This window comes from Chironomus tepperi, unplaced genomic scaffold, assembly GCF_022539635.2.
Source record: "Chironomus tepperi strain 1889 unplaced genomic scaffold, CSIRO-AGI_Ctep_v1 contig_479, whole genome shotgun sequence".
Lineage (NCBI taxonomy): Eukaryota > Metazoa > Arthropoda > Insecta > Diptera > Chironomidae > Chironomus > Chironomus tepperi.
In genome coordinates this window covers 1,446,377-1,468,202 of record NW_027226601.1, presented here as the reverse complement: position 1 = coordinate 1,468,202, position 21,826 = coordinate 1,446,377, and the positions used below count along the sequence as shown (strand labels likewise).

The 21,826-nt window shown below is 30.8% G+C and overlaps 2 protein-coding genes across 2 annotated transcripts; one reads left to right on the top strand and one right to left on the bottom strand.

The window, feature by feature from the left end:
- Positions 1-11,143: 11,143 nt before the first annotated feature.
- Positions 11,144-20,744, bottom strand: mei-W68 (meiotic W68). The gene is made up of 4 exons (XM_070652119.1): positions 20,613-20,744; positions 12,494-14,237; positions 11,507-12,322; positions 11,144-11,435 (listed from the first exon to the last, which is right to left on the bottom strand). Exons 2-4 carry the CDS (start codon positions 14,230-14,232, stop codon positions 11,144-11,146), a joined length of 2,847 nt encoding a protein of 948 aa, XP_070508220.1. The 5' UTR covers positions 14,233-14,237; positions 20,613-20,744.
- On the top strand, positions 17,295-21,756 carry LOC139099606 (asparagine-rich protein-like). Its single transcript, XM_070652117.1, has 5 exons — positions 17,295-17,330; positions 19,899-20,541; positions 20,599-20,680; positions 20,849-21,368; positions 21,429-21,756. The coding sequence occupies exons 1-5, from the start codon at positions 17,320-17,322 to the stop codon at positions 21,754-21,756; spliced, it is 1,584 nt and encodes a 527-aa protein (XP_070508218.1). The 5' UTR covers positions 17,295-17,319.
- The last annotated feature ends 70 nt before the right edge of the window (positions 21,757-21,826 follow it).

Below are 21,826 nucleotides of genomic sequence, written 5' to 3'. Positions count from 1 at the left end.
TTCCAACAAATGTAAAATTATTTAAAAATTATTCAATAAATAAAACGATTTTCCACATTTTCCTCCTAATTATAATGTAAATATTAAGGCTTCCTTTCTCCAATGAATTAATAAACATAAGAATTTGAACAAAGCATCCTGCAAAAATATTCTTTTACAGTTTATTAAAATTGAAGCCCGCATCCTTTTTTTGATGATTTAATTACTTATTGTATTTAAATGTGAAATTTTTCATTCCTTCTTTTTTCCTGTCTTATAACACATCTTCTATCTTATGATAATATTTTACTATTTGCATTTCCTGAACACCTGAAAGGTGATTCGATTTTCCCACGCAAAATATCCTTCGCACCTTAAATTAATTAATTCTGTTATTAGGTCAGTTTAGTTCCGATCGCTTTCACACGATCACGTCATATAGATAAGACTTAAGGATATCAGGAGGGGTTCAATATTTTTCCTCATTACTTGATTTATGTTCTTGACTTTATTTATGCTGTATGCTCATGCGAGTTTATGCTTATATGAGTTCAAGAACCCATTGGAAGCCACAAAATCAATTACCATTTTACCATATTTGCGATCATCTGCTCTTCAATACGTCTTTTTTTCACAATAAAACAATTCATATAGGAAAGATCATAAAATTTTATGTCTGCATTAACATCTGACAATTGACGTGAGAAGAACAATGCAAAATAAAAATTGTGAAGTGAAATTCTAGTTTAGTTTTAAACACACAAAACCACAAAATGCAAATGCTCTCTATTTCTATGAGTATATTAAAGTACCAAAGAACTGACAATTGTCCATTCATAATAGCACAATGAGTGTCGTCGCAGGGTGCATCACATAAATTAAGAAGAAATGCTCATTGCATATAGCATATCAAAAATAATAATGTATGAAAATGCATAAATTAGACAAGATACTTTTACTTTAAATGCATCCAAATCTCATCATTTGTGTCAACATTGACATCCCTTATTTGTTTGTTCATTACCAAAGCAAATAGATTTGGATCTTCTTTGTGAATGTGAAACATTAAATTTCGCACCCTCAAAAAAACCCCGAATAGCTAATCCTCAATTAAACATCAATCAAATTAACAGTCTTTGCCATAAAATCAAACGGACACTTTTTGTCATGCTACTTTAATGGGATTTGTTCGGAAGTGATGTAGGTTTGTGAATGATGGGAATGAATGAGAAAAAGAGGATCTAAAGTATAAAATCGGTCTCTTGATAGTTACTTGTCCATCAAAGGCACACGATGTGAAAAAGACGTAAAAAAATCTGCATGACTTGATGCCCGAAAACGCAAAGAGCATGCTCAGTTTTATTAATTGAGTATGCTTTTGAACATGTTTATTCAGTTGAATGTGTTCGTTGACGGTTAAGGATGACTCTGGCTTGGAGTCAGATTTGGCAAAATCCAACCGAGTGTTAGTTACGCTGACCAGGAATAACGAAGCTATAGTTTTATGCAACGGAAATTCCACTCATAAGGTAAGACTGTCATCTTCATCTTCAAGCAGTGTTGTTCAAACTTTTTTGTGCCACGGCGTACATTGCTAGTAATCCACAACCAGAGCCTCACAAGGCATGCGTTCAAAGCATTTTCAGAATAGAATTTGGTGGCACACTAATGAGCCGCAGCACGAGATTTGGACAGCACTGTCTTAAAGTAACCAGCAGTTCCGTTTATTCTTTATGACAAGATTTATAATCCTATGCTAGTGCTTCGCCCACTACACTACATATAAACCATTATTCGTCTTTTTGCCATGTTGATAGACATCATTTATGATTGACTTGACTTCATCCAAACTTCATCAAGGCTTCAATAATTTCCGATTTCTCACATTAAAATGTTCCTTAAATGAATCGAATATTTACGATTATTTCCTCCCTTAAATTTTCTTCTTATCAGACCTAATTTATCAGCATAGACGAGGAGCATAAAAACTTACACAATATCGTTTCATTAAGGAATGTTTTATAGTTGGTATTACCCGCAGGATTATTTGTCTATTGATGGGAAGCATTTTGCCTATACCCAAAAAAAAGTTATTATTACTATTTGAGAGAAAATGAATGCAATTAATTGACACTGATGGGAAAAAAAAAGCAAATAGTCAAGTTTTTATTTGTAGACGTAAAAAGAAATGTTTAACTGATTCTTATCAGCAATTCTCTCTTCTATGAAATCGATACCATGCTGCGACCCTTTTTCGATGTGTTACTTTTTGTACGCATTTTCTTCACCTGAGAAACTATAATTTACTACCGGAGTACTGTGTGTATAGCCATTTAACATTAAGGCATAAAGCAATTGCGATAAAAATCATTGACAATTGCATTACAATAATTATAGTTATTGCGTACTTAATTCATACTTATTTTTGCTAAAGAATTCTCTTTTTCTTCATCTTGATATGAGAATAATAAGACATTAAAATTTTTATGTTGTGTTTAAAAATGCTCTCGAGTCTTTGACAAAAATCTCTTTTATTTTGGCCAATGCAGGCTTTATTTGATTTTTTTTAAGAGTTTTGTGAACTGGTTTTGGTCAAAACGTGGCTTGATGAGGTCATTTTGTCTATGTGTTATAAAGTAGTATCAATTGGATTCAGGATATTTTAAGAGGATATTTACTCACAAATTTATCACTTTGATAAATGATAATTTCGGACGGATTAACCCAAGATTATTCAAGTATTCCAAACACGGTCCAACGAAATTTTGAAGATTGCTATAATCGCATGCCGTGTGCAGTCTCGATTGTAGCTAACCATCGAGGTGTACCGACAAAACAACACTGATTATCCTCATTACCTGTAAACCAGAATAAAATCCTACCAAGCATAGTATGAAGATATTAATTTAACGATCATTCTGGTCTCAAAAAGGGTGAAGCTTAGAACGGAATGACAGAAGGATAGAATGAATAATGATCATTTCGTGCAATATTGAATCTTAAAGAATTCCGAACTTTATAAAGGTTTGAATTGATTTAACTTGCACAATTATGTCCATTTGGAGAGCATTTGAATGATTTTAGTTCTAGAGTATAAAAGAGATGTCCAAGAGAATTTGCAAAAAATTTATTTTGATCGAAAAAATGCTCTTTCCAGCCACAGTATCACAATAATCTTCTCTAAATGTTTTCAGTACACAACCATTAACATTGGATCATCATTACTATAATCCTCTTAACTTTTATTTAAACAGACGAAAACAAAAGGATGAAAAAAAAGTGAACAATTCAGGAGGGTTCATCATCATTCTGTCAGACAATATTGTTTGTCATGTTCGTGCTCTTATTTTTATTTTTTCCCATTTTTAAGTCCCAACTGATGACAACCAACAATTCTATTTATTTGTAATTCTCAAATTAAAAAAAAGAAGAGATGAGAGCAAATTCGTATATAAATATCATCCTTTTGTAATGATGAAAGCAAATAGAACATTAAACACGAGTAGAACAAACAATATGAAATCTGATACTATTTCACATCGCTTGCTTCTCTTTAGATACGTACATACTCCATACACAAAGTACAAATTGATGATTCAGTTTACAAAACGGATTTTCGAACTTAATCAAATCAGACAAAAAGGGGAGTGAGACATGGAACAAGAATTTCTTTTGTTTTACAAAAGCACACAAGAATCGCTCGCTTTTTTGTTTTGTTATGCATTCATGAAGATCATTGACACATTCGTATGACAAAAAAATATTTTTTAAACTATAAAACCACAGACACAAAAAAAAGAACTAGCTATCGTAAAAAATTATACTTTTTATGTATGTAAAGGAATAATTGCAACTAGCAAAGCGTGACTATCTCAATTGCTTTAAATGCAGTGGGTGATGCCGATGATGATTCCATCCATATGGTGTTGCGTTTGTAGCTCGTGTCGAGGTATTTAAATTTATTTTGTTGTGCTTACAGCACGAGTCATGTAGTAGGAATAGAAATTGCTTTTTCACAATTGTGTTTTAATTCTTTTTCTGATAAAAACAAAATTTGCATTTTTATTCTATTTAATTTTTTTTCCCTTTTTTTCGGAGTTCCAAAACAACATATGGAATTTTTATTATTTTTTGTATAAAGTGAATCGCGGAACTTTATTGAAAAATGATGAGTCAATGATCGTCAGTTTGGTCGTACATGAACAAAATCTATTGAGGACGTCTTAGAAAAACAGCATCAATGATCCTGTTTAGAGCAGATTAATATTTTAAGTTGGAATTCTGTTGAGTTTCGTATATCGATGACATCTGAAAAAGCGAAAAACCAACGGAATAAATGACGATTTCTTGGAATTCCAAATCTGCACAGTTGCATGGGTCGGATACCAATCCATCTAGCTGCTCACAATTTGTATGTTTTATGGCGGTTAAACATACTAGAATCGTTTGCAAAAAAATGTCAATCAAAATAGTTTCCATATCGAACCCGGGTTGTTAGGGTCAGTTGGAAGAAACTATAAGTCCTATGCCATTGCTGCTTTAAATTAAATCAATAAATGTTCCCAACATGTTGTTTTGCTACATATTCATTAATCCTTGAAAAGTATCTCGACTCAACATATGACATAACTCCTTTATCAAACCTAGGTCGCAAGGCTAGATCAACTACCCGAAAATCCTACGAATTCGTAGGAATGTAATTTTATTTCTCTGAGCCTAGAAACCTACGTCAAACATCCGATGCACACTTCTTCGATCACGATAAAGTAACCAAATGCGCCTCTACCACCAAACATCATTCCCCTACATTTTAACTCATTTTAAATGGAATTGCGAGCTGTCTACAATTGATATAACATTTTAGCTTTTGGATATGATTCATCAGATCCTCCATGCATTTATGCAATGGACATTTAAAAAATATTTTTTGAAGTGACTTTGCATGTTTTATTGTTTTGATGCACATCTGTTGTCGCTACTTTACTTTATTTTGGTCCATCAACAATGCTTGTTTATTTATTTTTATTTCCAAAAAAAATTGAATAGAGATAAATGAACGTCACTTAATGGCGTGCATTAATTGTAAAAGTAAAGTAAGGTTCGAGGGACATGAAGCACTTCATGGAATAAAATAAAAAAAAATTATCGATGACTTCATCGATTTGTCTTCCATTCTATTTTCAATGCCATTAATAATAGTCACTTAGAAATGTGCTATATGATTAATGCTTCTTTCTTCTTTCACATCTCAAAATCATAGACAATCCAAAACTTCCACTGACCGCAAAAGAGTGCACTAAAATCATCACAGATAGCATTGAAGTTCTCTGGAATTTGCTTTTTTTCTACCTTTTTCTTTCATGTATGGATATACATTCTTCTACATGGCTTATGAATATTGTAAACAGTGTAATGTGGAGCATGAAATAGATACATCATATTCAATAAATTTTTAAAGGAACTTTGACTATGTCAAAGATCATAATGATGCAAATAAATTATTTACATTACATACTTGTGTGCTATTTCTTGCAGAAACGATCAGTTTCGCATTTTGAAACACAATGTTTCAATTACGCAATTTGAATAAATATATTTAGAGACATTTCTCATATATGAGGCTGGAAATTCGTTACATTACATCATAAAAATCAAGAGAAGCACTCAAAAATGAGTTGCTGTGGAATGAACTCTCTATGATCACACAATAGTGCGGTTGTTTTCTCATTTTTGCCTTTTTATTGAATTTCAACCCCTCAAAAAAAATGTTCCTAGATTATGAAATATGTACTGTATATTTTATTTCGATACTTAAAAGTGCATCAGCCTGAGAATCATCATTCATATACACAGCATAGTATAGTTCGAGTGAATGGAGAGAAACAAGAGGAATTCCTGCAGAGTTTTGTGACCGTTTGAAGAGATCTCAATGATGTGATTAGCAAATACGAATATTAAGACAAGGGAATTGTTCCTTCCTTGACACACACAAGCAATCACTTTGACATGGAACTGAGGAAATTGATAAAGAAATTATCTAACTCACATATGCTTTGGATTTATGTTGTTCATCCTTCTCTTCTTATTTTTTGGCTGTTCTTATCAGCATGAAAAAATCTCTTTTACATATTTTGTAGCTTGTTCTTGACATTTGCATTCATTGTCACTTCCTAAGCATTTAAATAATTTTCATTTATCCTTTGTTTAACTTTATTATCAACAATTTATGCTTTTATGAATTTTGGATATACTTTTTTTCATTATTTATAGCTTGGCATGGCACATATGAGGAGATAAATTGCTGCAATCACATTTCAGTTCCTTTTATGTTGAGCAAATTTCAATGTTTGTTTCACATTTAGGAAAATACATCCGGAAAACAAATCGAGAATCGAGAATTATGGAAGGGATGTAATATGAGTCTGTAATTGCTGTTAATGTTCATTCAATTGATGATGTTGCGCAGTCGTTTTATTTTATTTTTTAAAACTTCAAGCATCAACTTTTTTAATACACAATGTTGAGGGTTGTCAGTGAATTATTGCTATTTTTCTGTTGAGTGGGAATTAAACTCAAATGAAATCGGATCAATTGGCAGGGCGTGAGAAGTTGCGTCGAAGGTCATAAAGGATTTTAATTTACATAATACTGTAAATATTGTTTGTGTCTTTTAAGCAAAAGTCCAAATATTTTGATGTCATTTTTGCGATATCCTCTTTTCTTTTTGTGTCTATGCCTTTACAGACTGCATAGTCGACTGTTTAGGTGCAATTCATATGAACATCTGCCATTGACTCAACATGATCCTCAAAACTGATAGATGTGCCTTTTCTAATTTATTTATAGAGAAATTGCATTATAAACTCATTTGCCATTGTTGTAAGGCTGACTGTTCAGATTTGATTCTTTTAATCCTCAATTGACTTTCAATTTTACTAATGCAAAAATGATCAAGCATTGAAGTTTTACATATGTCTTTTGTTATAAAATGCAGAACTTAATGAAACTGTCATTAATCAATCATATAAAGGTGCAATACTTCAACTGCAATTGCAGACGAAAAGTTAAAAGGAACCTCAACAAATTCCATAAAAAATGCTCAAATGTAAGTCAATTTAAATGGCCCGTGCCATAAAACCGTACTTACTTAAACATAGCAAGTAATATCAAGTCATTCAAGACAGGCATAAAAACCTCAAAAACCTCCTGTTCAACAAAATCTACAGGCATGCTATAGACACAGACACTTTGAAGCAGGTAAAAAGATTCTTTAAGGGTCGTTCAATGCCTTTTTTACGGTTCTTTTAAATATTTGTTGCCATCCTTAATGATTGAGCATTGTTGTGATTTTCATACTAATTGTGCAAAACTTTTCTCGCCTCATAAATTTCCGATTTTGGCATCTATGTCCGTCCATAAAGAAGGAAAGAAAAATTGATTTCTAATACATGCTGCATAATAAACAAATAAGTCTATTGTGGCTGGATGGACAATAAATGAATATAGAAAGGTGGTTATGGTTCATGGAACTCGTTATTTATGGACATTTTTCGTACCCTAATATTATTGTTGCTGCTACTGCTCATATCTATTTATTGCTCAGTACTTCTTTTTTTATTTCTGTTCAGTTCCATAATGAAATTTAATTTCTAGAAACGAATTGCATTAATTTGCATTCAATTAAAAGTTATAGAAGCATCAGCTGATGAATCCCGCATTTTCGGGTATACAGTAAGCGCGTGTATGAATATGAGCGCATGAATTGAATGATAATCGACATTAAGGGAAAGAAGCAACAGAAAGAACAACAAGGCAATAAAAAGAGAGAAGTTCCATTCACCTACATTTGCAGCATAAGAACATTGCTTGTCACCGACCATACAGACATCGTCATCCTCAAACAGGTGGTAAGAATTCATTAAGAGTCCGTCTTGAAATGCACAACTGTAAATTAAATCAACACATGAATTTTTGTTCAGTTCCACTGAATCGTACAGAATGCAATGTAAATTGCCAATAATGTGAAAATTTGAGGCATCTTGTAGTGTCATATCATTAATTTATTTTTCACAACTGGCCACTACACCAGGGACTATAAAGTTATTATTACATTTATTTTTGATGTCTTCATTTTCTCTCTCTTCGTGTCATTCCTTCCTTAAGTTGTTAAGTTGCTTGTTTGTGTACATAAGCAAGTTAAGAACTTTGACGAGCTGTTTGTTTTTCGGAACCGTAAAAATCAACATGTCAAAAGGAATATAATTGATAAGAGCATAATTACAAGGCAAGCGTTGCATGAGAAAATATAAAATGTGTAAAAATTTTAACGATCTGATAATTTGATGGCATTGCATACACAATGATGGTGATTATCATGTACCGTTTGTTGCATTCAATCAATTCCAGTTGCAATATTTTTTGGCAGTGATTTAATGACATTTTACAGTGCGATGTCAACCACATAATCCACTTAAGTGAACAACATTGACCAGGTTTAAGGATTAAAATTTAGAGCTTGTCAAAATTATTTTTTGAATAAATTTTTAATTCTTTCAATCAAATGTTGAGGATCGAAATGGAATTAAACCCTCTCGAAAATAGCAAAACTAAATGTGAAATTGGTACAAGTAACAAACAAATAGTGGAAGTGATGTCAATTGTTATTCATTGAAAATATTTAATAAATAATAAATTGAGAGAAAAATGTCAACCCTCGTGTGTATTAGACTAGAGAAAGGAGTGAATTAACATCTTTTAATAGAAAATAATAGCACAAAAGGGAACTTCAATATGCTTTACATCCAAGGATCATTTATCATTCTTTTTACTGTATCTTTCTCATATTGAGTCTACTCATCAAATAGATCATACAAAAGGCAATCTGTAGAGCCAAAGACTTTGTTATGTACGTACTGACATTTTGACATAAAGAATACAATGTACAGAAATGTTTAATTTAATAAATTCAGGAATGATTATTTAGTCTAAATGAATCAATTGAACAAGCTTCATGCTACTTTTTACCATATGTCGTACATACATACTTTATTCATGGAAATTGCTTGTCAGTCCATTAAATTCAGCAATTCCTTGTAAAAAAATTATTTATTCACCCTCAACATCCAGAAAAAGACCATAAGCTACTCAAAAAATTTTGTTCCTGATAAACATCTAAATTATTTTGACGAGTGATACTACTTGAAATTGACTGTAACAAACATTTACACCTAATTATCTAATTGTTAGCTTTATGGCTTACCGTGATATTTATGACATATGATGAAACTTTTTCGAGGCTCAAATTCTTTTAATTTTAAATATTCAATGACACGACTAAATGTTTATCACACTAACTTATTTTACACTATTTCACAATATGTTGTTTCAAACAGCACTAATTGACAGTCATAAATGTTATGACAATAGTTTAAAATCAAATTAATTTAATTTTTATGACATTTTTATTGAATTTTCACTTGCAGAAAGTAAACATTGATTTTTTGAAAATGTTGTAAGGTTTTGATGTGTAAAAAATCGCTGTTGTAATGCTTTGAAATTCAAATTTTGGCAGTTGAATTGTGTAATTTGTAGTTTTGGAGCTGTTGAAAGGTTCTTGAATCATAAAAATCGATTTCTTAGCTACTACTCTAGTTCCTTCAAAATTCAACAATACACAAGCTGCTAGGAATAATGCAAAATCTTGATAAATTCATCAATACAATGCACAACATGAACAAATTTCCTTTCAATAAGCGAAATACCAACAAGTCTATAATAATTTTTAATGCGAAACTATGTTCACTTTCATTCCTCGAATATTTTCATATTTCCAATAGACTATTGATGATTGAAATGTTAAGATGTATAAAATATTCTGTAAAAAAAAAGAGAAAAAAAAAATCCCAATATTTATTTTCTTCAACATGTAAAGCCTAGCGTGGAACTCAGAAGGAGTCAAAGATCAACATCATCCGTACGGTACGTATGGTGCATCGAGATATCTTCATAGAATGTCTGCTCTTTTTACTTTTTTTGAGAAACAAAGAAAAAGAAATAATAAAAATTGATATTTTCTTTCAAATTTCAAACAAATTTCTCACAAGAATTCAGGGAATTTATTCTGTTCATGATCATCTCCAACATTATTCATGTTGGTTAACAAACTAATGAAGTTATTTTATGGAACCAATTGACATTCATAAATGATATTTGTTTCTTGGTTGTCGTAGGTCAAAAAATGTACTTTTGTGTTTATCGCGATGCAAGTCACTGTCATACTGAACACGCATTAATGTCTTTATGGTCAAGTTCAAACTTTTTATTTTTTGACTGGTTCTAATTTAGATTTTTTCTCATAAATGATATTAACCCAATAAATGTTGTCGATTACAATCAATATTGATGATTTCTGATTTTTAATCGATGCGGGCAAAAGCATCAATAACATTTCCAAAAAGCAAAGAAATATTCGATACCGTGTGAAAAAATTCTAGTTCATAAAGTTAGTTAAACTAATAGCAAATTAATGGAAGTAAAAGTTGGTTTTAAAAAGTTATCTAGTTCACACGTTTTTAAAGATTGCGTGATGAAGAAATATTAAATTGAAAGGTGTTTTTATGTTCGCATTATCCATCGGCACGCGTGAAAAAAGGGAAGATAAATTTCTAATGATACCCATCCTAAAAATTTTAATTCCAATGTTGTATAGGGGATTTTAATTTTTGAGAATTAGATTATTGCTTTTGTATTGTGAGAACTGATCGATTAATAAAGAAATTGGCTATTAAAATTTAATTAATGCTTTTTTACAAATATTCAATGTTAAAAATTCATGAGAAAATTTCGAGCATTTAATTATACTTTGTTTTGATAAAATTTGTTCAAATAGACTATAAAATTTCAATAAAAATTAACGAATTTTTAAAATTCAAAATTTAATTTTTTGAACTTCTTGAAATTTCAAATTTAGAATATCCGTTAAAAAATATTCAATTTCAAAATTTTAACATTCGATTCTGTTTAATCCAGTCTATTTAAATTTCTCATTTTCATCAAATAAGAATTTTAAATTTTATTTCATCATAAAATTTCAATTTGCAAAATTATTTCCAGATTTGCAAGACTAAACTTCAATAAAAATAAATTCAAATAATAATAAACAAAATTAAGAAAATAAATGTTCCTTAAAACAGCTTTTTCCTCGAATGATATCCCTAATTGGACCAGAAATAGCTGCAATCTTCTGTGGAATGTAATCATGAATCAAATAATCAATCGAAAAATGATAAATGCTCTCAATTTCAGCCTTCAATCCTCGATTCTTTAAATGCTCCAATTCAGTCTTTAAACGATCATTAATATAAGGACGAGCCAGCAGTTCATCGACCTTCTTCACATCAGCATCTGTCAATTGAATTCGTGTGATGTCGAGTTTTTCAATGTCTGTTGGATGAATCCTAAAAAATAAAGAATCAAATTTCATGGATATACCTAAATTTTATAGCGAAATAAAAACGGACATTCTTACCCAATCCATTCCATTGTTGGTATAGCAAGCTGCTCCGAAAACTTTACCATCTGTAATGATCCAAATTTGTACGTACACATAATATCAATTCCAAAAGCGTCAGCATCAACAATAATATAAATAGGTATTTGCAATTCCATCTCAAATCGTTTCAGCAGTACACGTGTATTTATGTCTGGATATCCTTTTGCCGTAACTAAAATTATTTTCTTTCCAATCTTATCCATAATATTGTCCTCAATCAAGCGTGTAAATACTGTATCCTTCTCAACGACTAGCACATACTCAGCATTTGATTCCATTGATTTTATTCCTGATGGCTTTTGAGGAACTGAATTGACTATTGAGTAGTCAATAATTTCATCTTCATCAGTTACCATTCTCAAGTCGCCAGCAACAAGACCCTTTGATGTCGATAGCACTCCTAATTCCCAACATTGAACATTTAGTAATGCACAAATCTCATCAATTGCTTTATTCACAGAGACTTGACTCTTCATTAGCTCTACATCACGATAATAAAGCTCTCGTTTTGTGCACGTGATGTTTTGACCCAACAATTTATAAATCTCACCAAGTAATTGAACGACAATCGTAAATGTTCGTTCTGTATTTTTATTCGTGAAACTCAATGATTTGATTTTGATGGCAGTTTCTTTTTGTGAAAGTACGTTACTCTCATATTTACAGTCTTTCCAATCTTTTATTCGATGAAGTTTGATTATCATGGTGTCTTGATTGACAAGTGATGTTACAAGGGCTTCTATCAACATTTCAATTTGACTCATTATTGCAGCCTTTCGATTTTCAGCAATTCTATGGAAATTTGAGAATGTAATTAAAATCGTGCTATGAAAATTTTAACGGATTTTTAAAATTCAAACTATTTTAAAGTTCCAAACATTGTTTTGGTTCAAAAATTATTCAAATTTCAAAAAACCGTTAAATTTTGAATTTATAAAATCCGTTAAATTAAGCAATATTCACTTTAAAGTTTCTTGCACATCCACTGTTGCTTGATCCAAAGGATTATTACAATCCTTTAATATGGAAAGCATGAGTTCATATCGAGCAGTATCATTGTCCAAATATTTTATATCACTATCTTCTTTATGTAGTAAGTCATTTTGATTAGAGAAATCAAAAATCGTAGTTATGTCAAATTTTGGCTCGCTACTTTCTTGTTCATTCAAAGGAATAGAGCATGAAACATGTGTAATTGCTGACCACACATTTTCAGATTCCTTATTAATAAGGAAACTTTTTGTTGTGTTATTGTCTTCATTTTCATCTTCTTGAGGAACATTTAAGGAAGTTACAGCATTAATAGCCAAATTCAAGTCTGCAATATCCAAAATATTTGTTGCTTCATTTGGTTCTTCACGCTCTTCCGGTGTTGAACATATGAAATTGCCCTTGTCAAATGTATCTTCAATCTCGTCTATATCTTGATTAATTGAATTGCAATTAAAAGCATCTTCATCATCATAACTAATTGTATCATCTTCCCTTCCAGTCGTTAAAGGTCTCAAGCATTTTAGTCTATACAATATATAGTCTAGTGATGGTTCCATCAAGTTATCTATATTGATATCATCAGACTTCCAATCAATTGAATTATGAGTTTTATAAAATTCATCAATTTTTTGAGTATTTAGTATGTGAGGAGCTTGATAGAAAGTATTTACCTTAGTAGTTTTCTTTCTTGTTGATTCTTCTACATTTTCCTTGCTTACATCTTGATCCATGTATTCAGTTGATGGTTCCTGGATTGGTGAACTGACAATCCTTTCATTATTAATTGTCAAATCATTCTCAGATTCAGAATTGTGTATTGATTCAATGAGAATTGATGATGATGAAGGCAGCCTATATAAGCTTTCAGCTGAAGGATCATTACTATCTGAGTAGATGCTCTGAACTGATTTGTTAAAGTTTTGAACATCAAAAATGTCGTCAGTACAATTTTTATTTATTTGGGTTTGTTGAAAAAACGATTCAGATGCCTTCACAGCCTGCTTGAAAAAGGATTCAGATCCTGATTGCTCAGCATTTGTCTTCTCAAAGAACGATTCCTTTGATTCTAAACAAAAACGCTTCTGTGGTGGACTTGGGAAGCTTTTACTTGAACTCGATCCAAATTCGAATGATTTTGTGGAACTTGTTGGAACTAAAACTGAATTTTCATTATCTCGTGGATACATAAATGACATTTGTGCTGTTTCTGGTCTAAAATTTACATCAGAATCATCAATTAAGATGTCTGTCTCATCGAGAATATTCCTGAATGATTTGAGTTGAGTATTTGCTGGATTTTGAACATTTTCAGAGAAAAAGTGGTCGATTTGTCTATTATCATCAATATTTTCAGTAAATGGATTGTTAAATGACTTTAATAAGCTACGTCCATACTCATTTCCATGACTTTCAATAAAAGGATTGGTGTGGGAAGTCATCAATTTATTTTTTGGCCTTTTCTGTTCAATTTTCAAGAATGGCTCCTTAAAAGAGTTTCTTAAACTATTGTCTTGCTTCTTTTCAGCAAAAGGATTGTTAAATGATATCATCATGCTCTCATCCTGCCTGGCATCATCTCTATTCAACTTGTTATAAACATCAGAACTCAAAGACTTCAAATTTGCATCGCCATTTTCCTCATTTTGTTCAATCAATTGTAAATAACGTAAAGCAGCTGATGAAATTCCCGCTCGCGCGTTGTCACACATTTCATCTAGAAAATGAAGAAGAAATTTTACTATTTTGTGTCTCTTGTTGCTGCTCATTATCATTAAATAATGAATAAAAACAGACTGAAAAACTCTGAAATTAATTTTTTTTTTTTTCGAAAACATGATGGTGGCAGGACACAAGCTCACTTAACATGCTTAAACAATTTTCACCTGAACTTTATGACTACCTATTTTTAATATTATATGCCATATTTTTTTTTCTGAGTATTAAACATAAATAATTAACCCGTATGTAAGTCTCATTTTGAATTTATCTCTTTTTTACTTCAATTTTCAGTTGTTTTTCAGTTCAAAAAAAACAGTTCAACTTTTCTCGTGAAATGATATATGCATTATTCATGTCAATTTGACTGCCTCTTTGACTCTTTTTTAGTTCAACATGTGACCTAAACAGCATGAAGCTTCGACAAATTCAATTTAATTATTCTGGTGCAACGTGAGTAGAAAATGGAAGCTTTAATCAACTAATGAATACGTTTGAATATGTTTTGTTGGCTGTTGACATGATGAGGAATGGTTATAATGATGGATATAAGAATATTGTGGAAATTTGAGGAATTAATGATAGTTCAGAATGACAAAAGAATCTTCAGCTATTCAGATGATCATTGAGATCCAGAGCTCCGCATGGGCAATTCTGCAGATCTGGAATTTATAGTGAGATAAAAACTACTCAAAATGTATCAATTTAAAATTTTGGCTAAATAAACTCAGAAGGAAATTTAACGACATTTTAATATTCAAATTTCAAAACCATACAAATTTTGTTGACATTTGTAAAGTTTTGAAGCATTTTTCAAAATTATTTTGGCCGTTAAATTGAAAATTCAAAGTTTTTTGTTCAGATCCATACAAATGTAATATCGATGAGTGGGGATTTATAAGGCTCTATAATAATTTTGTCAATTTTGGCATAATTTAATGAATTTTTCGAAAATAATTTAGAATACAGTCAGAATCAAAGTTCTTTTAGAGGCATTATTTCCGACTCTTCATTAACCCCACAGTAAATTGAATAATATTTCCATATCAATCTCTTGTGAGCTTCCCGATCATCTCAATCCATCAATAATTGTTCATACTCAATTATTTCATAAAAATTCACATTAAGGACGAAAATCCATCAGCATCAAAAATTGAATACCAATTGAAATTGATTGTCATAAAATGATAAGATTGAAATGTTTTAATAAGCCTGTAAAGGCTACTTCCATTGTATAATAATAATTTTAATTGAATTTCAATTTCAATATAATAACATTTATTTGAACTGTTAAAGCAACAGTTTCTCTTTTGTGATTTAATTAAGTACAATTAAGTAAATTTCTTTGATATTATAGAGAACAAAACAAAAAAATATGAATAAAAATTCTTGTTTGAATAAAGCCCGTATAATAAGTACAATAACAATAATAATAAGCATTCCTAAAAATGAGCAAAAAAAGAGAAGAATTTTCACACCACTTGTGGCATTCAACGAGATGAAGGAAACGAAGTAAATCGAGAGATTCTTCATTCTATAAAAATTGTAAAATAAATAAGAGTAGAAAATTCTAGATGCTGATTTTGATGATAAGGCGCATTATGTATTGGAGATATAGCTATGGATAATGAAATTTTAGTTCTTATAGGTAGAGATGGTAATTAATGTACTTGGTAGTTGGCATCGGCAGTTGGCAAGCGCTCAAGAGTGAAAAAGCCAGCTTCAAATGCAAACTAAGGGAGATCATGGATCACCATTGATCTATACGGACAGCGAAGTTAGTAAAAGGCTAAGAAAATGCTAACATGGTACAGAAATGTCACTAAGGTACTTAAAAGCCTGCCTATTTGCCTGTTAGGATAAATTATTACAGTTATTAATTTTTCAGCAAAGAAAATGAGATTCAATTCAAACAAAATTTGAGAAATATTCAAAATTTCCAGTCTTAATTCCAATGTTTTCAATTTTCTTCTCAAAAACATTGAATTTTCCAATGCTATTCCAGAAACATTCCATTCAATTTCCAAAACCATTCAAATAGTTTTTGAATTTTAAAAATCCGTTATTTTCGAATTCACAATTTCAAAGAATCTTTCCTGTTCTCGAGCAACATTAAATAAGAAGTCTATTACAACTCGAATGTCTGTCAAATAGAGCCTTGTACCCCATACGACCTCAAAATATCCCTTTTATCATCACCAGCCGACAAAATAAGAACAAACTCAACAATCCCTTCAAGAAAATTGGTCCCAAAAAATTCTTACGAGTACGAGGAGGGTCTAATCATTTAAATAGGCATTGCACGTGTTTTCTTTCAATTGTGATTAATAAATTTCAATAGATTGTAAGCAACAAAAGCATATGCATTTTGAGTAAGTAGTATTAATGACCTTCAAAAAAATAAAAGAAGTGAGGAGAAGAGAAGAAGATTGAAGCATAAAAAGAGAATTTAATAAATATGGTACAAAGGACCCACATGTTTATCAATTAAAAATTCTTATTTCTTTTATTTTCAAGGGTTCGTCTGACATTCAATTACATTATAATAGTCAAATAATGTTTTTTTCCTACGATTCTGTCGCACCAAAAACGAAAGAATAATAACTATAACACAGCATATACATTGTTCACTGTTGCGCAACCGAAATATAAAAGGCATTTTATCCAACCAATGGTATTAACTGCTCATTTTCATTGGTGGGTGGAGTTCTCTAGTGTCTATGTTCGCGTTAGCATAACACAAAAATTCATGCTTTCTCTAAAACAATACGATTTTTTTTCAAGACAATTTGTGTCTGTTCGCAACCAGCAGTACCATCATAACCATAGCGCGATAAACAAGTACCAAAAAAACATAATCCCGTAGAGGAAGAAATTTTTAAACTCTTTTTTTTATATTTTGGCACATAGCAAAAAATTTTATATATTTTAGTAAGATTTAAAGTACTTAAAACAAAAAATATTTTGTGAAGATTGTTGTGAATTATTAAGGACTAGTTTGACTTAAATTATTGTTTAATTAAAAATGTTAAATTTCTTAAAAGACTATAGAGAATAAATATGGATAAATTACAGTCATAATGGTAATACAGTAAGTAGACCAAGGCAGAAAGGAAGTTGTAATTGTGAAAAATAGGTTAATAGGGTTCTATGAATTGAGGAACAGTGACAAAACAGAATTAATGGAAGTGAAATGTCTAGAAATGTATGGAAGTTGGAGAATATGTTCAGCTATGTGCTAAAGAATTGCGATAAATCTTGATTTCTAAAGTCTCAATTTTCAAATCTAATGTCCATGATTCCGATATGTATCTAATTTACAAGGAACTATGTCTAGTGTGACATGAAGCATAACTCTCTAATAACTTGTCCTATGAGTTTAACTATTGTACTGTAACTATCAATAATTTAATAGCTGATATATGCAGAATGAAGAATGAATCAAGCTTATGCAGCTTCCAATGATCCCTACATAAGACTACGATCAATCTTAATTGAATGTAATCAGAACAAAATTTAATTTATGAGATTTACATCACAAATCCCTAACATACAATAATCATCCTCACCCAAATGAGCGTGTTCATGACATCAATCAATATAACTAAGCATGCTCAATTTTGTGAGCAATATTCAAACCCTTTTACTGTTCCGGAATCTATTCAATAAGCTAATTACTCAACCCGTAATCTTTAACATCTAAATAAACTTCCAAGAAGCTCAATGACATTGTAACTTGACACATGATAATCTACTGCGTCATCCCTTTAAATAGTTTATCTTGCGGTTGCTTTATCGGCATCCCGTATAATTCAAATTTCATAGAACATATGTTAGAATGTTATCTAAAAATTGTTAATGCCACACTTTATGTCTGTCTTCATTCCTTAGCATTTGCCATTGATATGGTCCAATAATTCTATGTATTGTAATTTGATATTAATAGTTTTGTGTATGGTTTATGACAATGACATAAGGTTGTGGGTAACAGGTGCAAAATCCTTTGATTTAGATTGAATCTGAAGTTTAGAAAATTGCGTGCCTTTATATATTTTTCTATATCTAGGTCTGAAAAATACAATATTTGACTTAATTTTGATGTGCTAAATTTTCCTACATCATCAAAAATTCAAATGCACAGCATATCCATCCCCAAAACATTTTAACTCTTTTATGAGCTATTCAAACGACTTCCAAGTATTAATAAAATACAGTTCTCCCTAGAAAATAAATTAGATTAATAATTTTTAAATCCCTTTGTTAAAAAAATTTAAAAGGAGCACAAAACAATCAAAAAACTTTTTTGATATCTTCTTTAAAAAAAATTGTCCACAATCATATCATGAAAATAAATTTAACAACATCATGAATAGACTTAAAGGCAATAGAAATAAAAGATCAACTGTCTGTCATGAATAGAATTAAATAAATGCACAAACCCAAAGGTTCATGGCAATAAAACTTGTTTATTGTTTTGTTTTGTGTTGATTCTTGGCCTTAAGTTGCTCTATTCAATTTGATCGCCACATGTAACAGCCGAAGAGGTTCGAATTTGTGATAATAATATAAGAGAAATTATTGGCATTTATTGTTGTTTCTCGCGACACATGTGTGTGGTCTTTTGACATTCAATAAAATCTATAAGATGAATAGAAATGAATTTTTATTGCTTGTGATTTATGCTAAATTTCATAAAAATTCATTGGTTCCAATTTTTATTCTTCTTACAATCTAAAAAATCTATAAACTATCTCTTGAATTTCCATTCATTGGTTCCAATTTTTATTCTTCTTACAATCTAAAAAATCTATAAACTATCTCTTGAATTTCCATGAATTTAAAATAATCCATTAATCTTCACTCTCTTGATTTGATGACTGAGAAATATGAAGAATTAGAGATATTGAAAGGCAATGAGTAAGAAAGGAATATTCAGACATAAAGGCGCCACTCGTCGTGTTTCTTTCGAGTCGTTAAGACTGAGTGAAGAAGAAATACACAAGTGGATGAGGAACTAATTGAAATTTTAACGGCAACAGCGCATTTTCCTGTTGAGTGCTTAAATATTCTAATCGTCAAAATTAAATTGAGTCACGGAAACTATTAGATTAGGTAATTAAAAATCTAACGGTCAGAAAGTTTTTGAAAATTTAACGGCCAAATTGAATTCAAATTTTTGAACCGGTTCAAAAAAATTCAAAATAATTTAGCCCGTTAAAAATTTAATCGATCATTATTCACTTGATTCTTGACATCAAATAAGCACAGACTGACAATCTGTGAACTATAGCGTCTAATCACTCAATCAAAACGAGCTATAAAGAAACAAATAATGAACTTGTAACATTAATTGAATTTCGACAAACGATAAATGAGCCGAGAGAAACGCAACAATTGAAATACACATTGCGAATGATTTATGATTGTAGGAACCAAAATATTCCCATTTAAATATGATCGCATTTTGATTTTTTTTTATTTTTAAGAAAATTAATTTTTCGTGTTTTGTTTCTCATCTCCAATTAGACCTGATCTAGTAATTAAGAGCCGACTTCACTTCATGTTAATCTTTCGACACTGTACGCGTTGAAAAATGATTATTTTCTTGTGCCTTAATTTCTCATATTCTTTATATCTTTTTTTTTTTCAATTGGAACAGCCACAACAATTTCGAGTCTAACATATTATTAATGAAGCCATCAATGTCAATAATACCTTTATCAACGGGAAACTATCAAGTTCAAAAGGCTCATACGTCTACAATTGATTGGGATATTAACGATACTAATGTTCCAGCAATAAATGAAGCTGAATTAGATGAATTTCAAGAATGGGCTGATGGACATTGTCGTTATGTTTACAGTTCAAATAATGAAGATGCAAAAAAGCATATTTCTGGATGGGCTATGAGAAATACAAATAATCATAATGTTAATATACTTAAGAAGAGCTGTTTAGGCGTTCTAGTTTGTTCTGCTGGATGTACGCTGCCAAACGGAACTAAAATTAATCTCCGTCCTGCGATTTGTGATAAAGCGAGACGGAAACAGCAAGGCAAGAACTGCCCAAATAGAAACTGTAATGGTAGACTGGAAGTTTTAGCATGTAGAGGACATTGTGGATATCCAGTTACACACTTTTGGAGACACACAAAATTTGGAATTTTCTTTCAAGCAAAAGGCGTTCATGATCATCCAAAACCAGAACCCAAAAATTCAGAATCTAGAAAAACTTTGGGTATTGGAAGACGATCTAAAGGCATAGCACTATTGCTTGCACGAGAAAATGCCGTTGGAAATAAAGTATGTAGTCTTAATCATAATGAAAATTGCTTTTTAATGAATTAATTAATTTTACAGATAATTTCACTCACCGAAAATCGTAGAAAATTGAAAACACAGAAAAATAATGAAGCTTTAGCGCCACCACCACTTATTAAAGGTATTTATGATAGCAATTTACTAATTAACTTGATGCATCACTTAGAAACTTAATTGAAGTAAATTTATTTAATTTTTCACAAAAAATGCAAATTTCTGAATAGTTTTTACCCCTAGAAATTCAAGTTTCAAAAAATTCAAATCTAAATTTTCCGTTAAATTTTCACAGATTCCAATTCAAAACCAAACATAACATTAAACATCGAGAATAATTCTTGTCACGTGTATAATTATCCAAATGATGTCTACTGCTTTAACTCAAATCCACAAGCAGCAAATCAATTTGTTACATACCCAAACTATCACCATGATCAATTTCTTCACCATCATTATCCACAATATACTGCCGCAGATGAAAATCATCATCATTACCTTTCATATGAGTCAGGATATACAGCAACAAATGATCGACAAGAAAATGTAGCGACATTCCAGTCAGCAAATAATGATTTGTACGAGTTCTTGCCTGAAGAAATTTTCCAACTGGATCAGCCAATAGTTAAGAATGAAGCCACTGTCCAAACCTTTAACAGCAATTCCACACCAATTTACGATTCATCGACTGTCCAACAACCTGTTCAGCCCAACATTTACACTGCAAATTCAATAACAAATCAAAATTTTGATCATCTAAATGGCAGCAACGGAATCAATGATATCCAAAGTGGCAATAGTACTAATTTCATTAAGTATGCAAACTCAACCAGCAACAATTATTCCGAGATAAATAATAATTCAAATTTCAACAGTTCAACTGGAAGTCAAACAAATGAGGATCATTATCATCAACGGGTTATTGTGTCAACTAAGGACATTGACTTATATAATAATTATCATGCGGCAACTCCAGAATCACCCACAACAGTACGTTATGCTGAGAGTGAGAAAACAAGAAAGCATTCAAATTTCTATCAAGCTGATGGAACCAAACGAGATAATAGTGTGTACTTCTTTCAACAATCTCCTGCCTATTATATTCCTGATATTCATACTATTTCGAGTAATTCGAACAAAACTTCAAATGATTTCATTAATCGTTCAGTGGAGAAATATAATAACTTTATTGTGAATCATTAACGTATTAAAGAAATTAATAAAAATCCTTAAATAAATTAAATTAACAGTTTATTAGATCTTTTAAACTTGC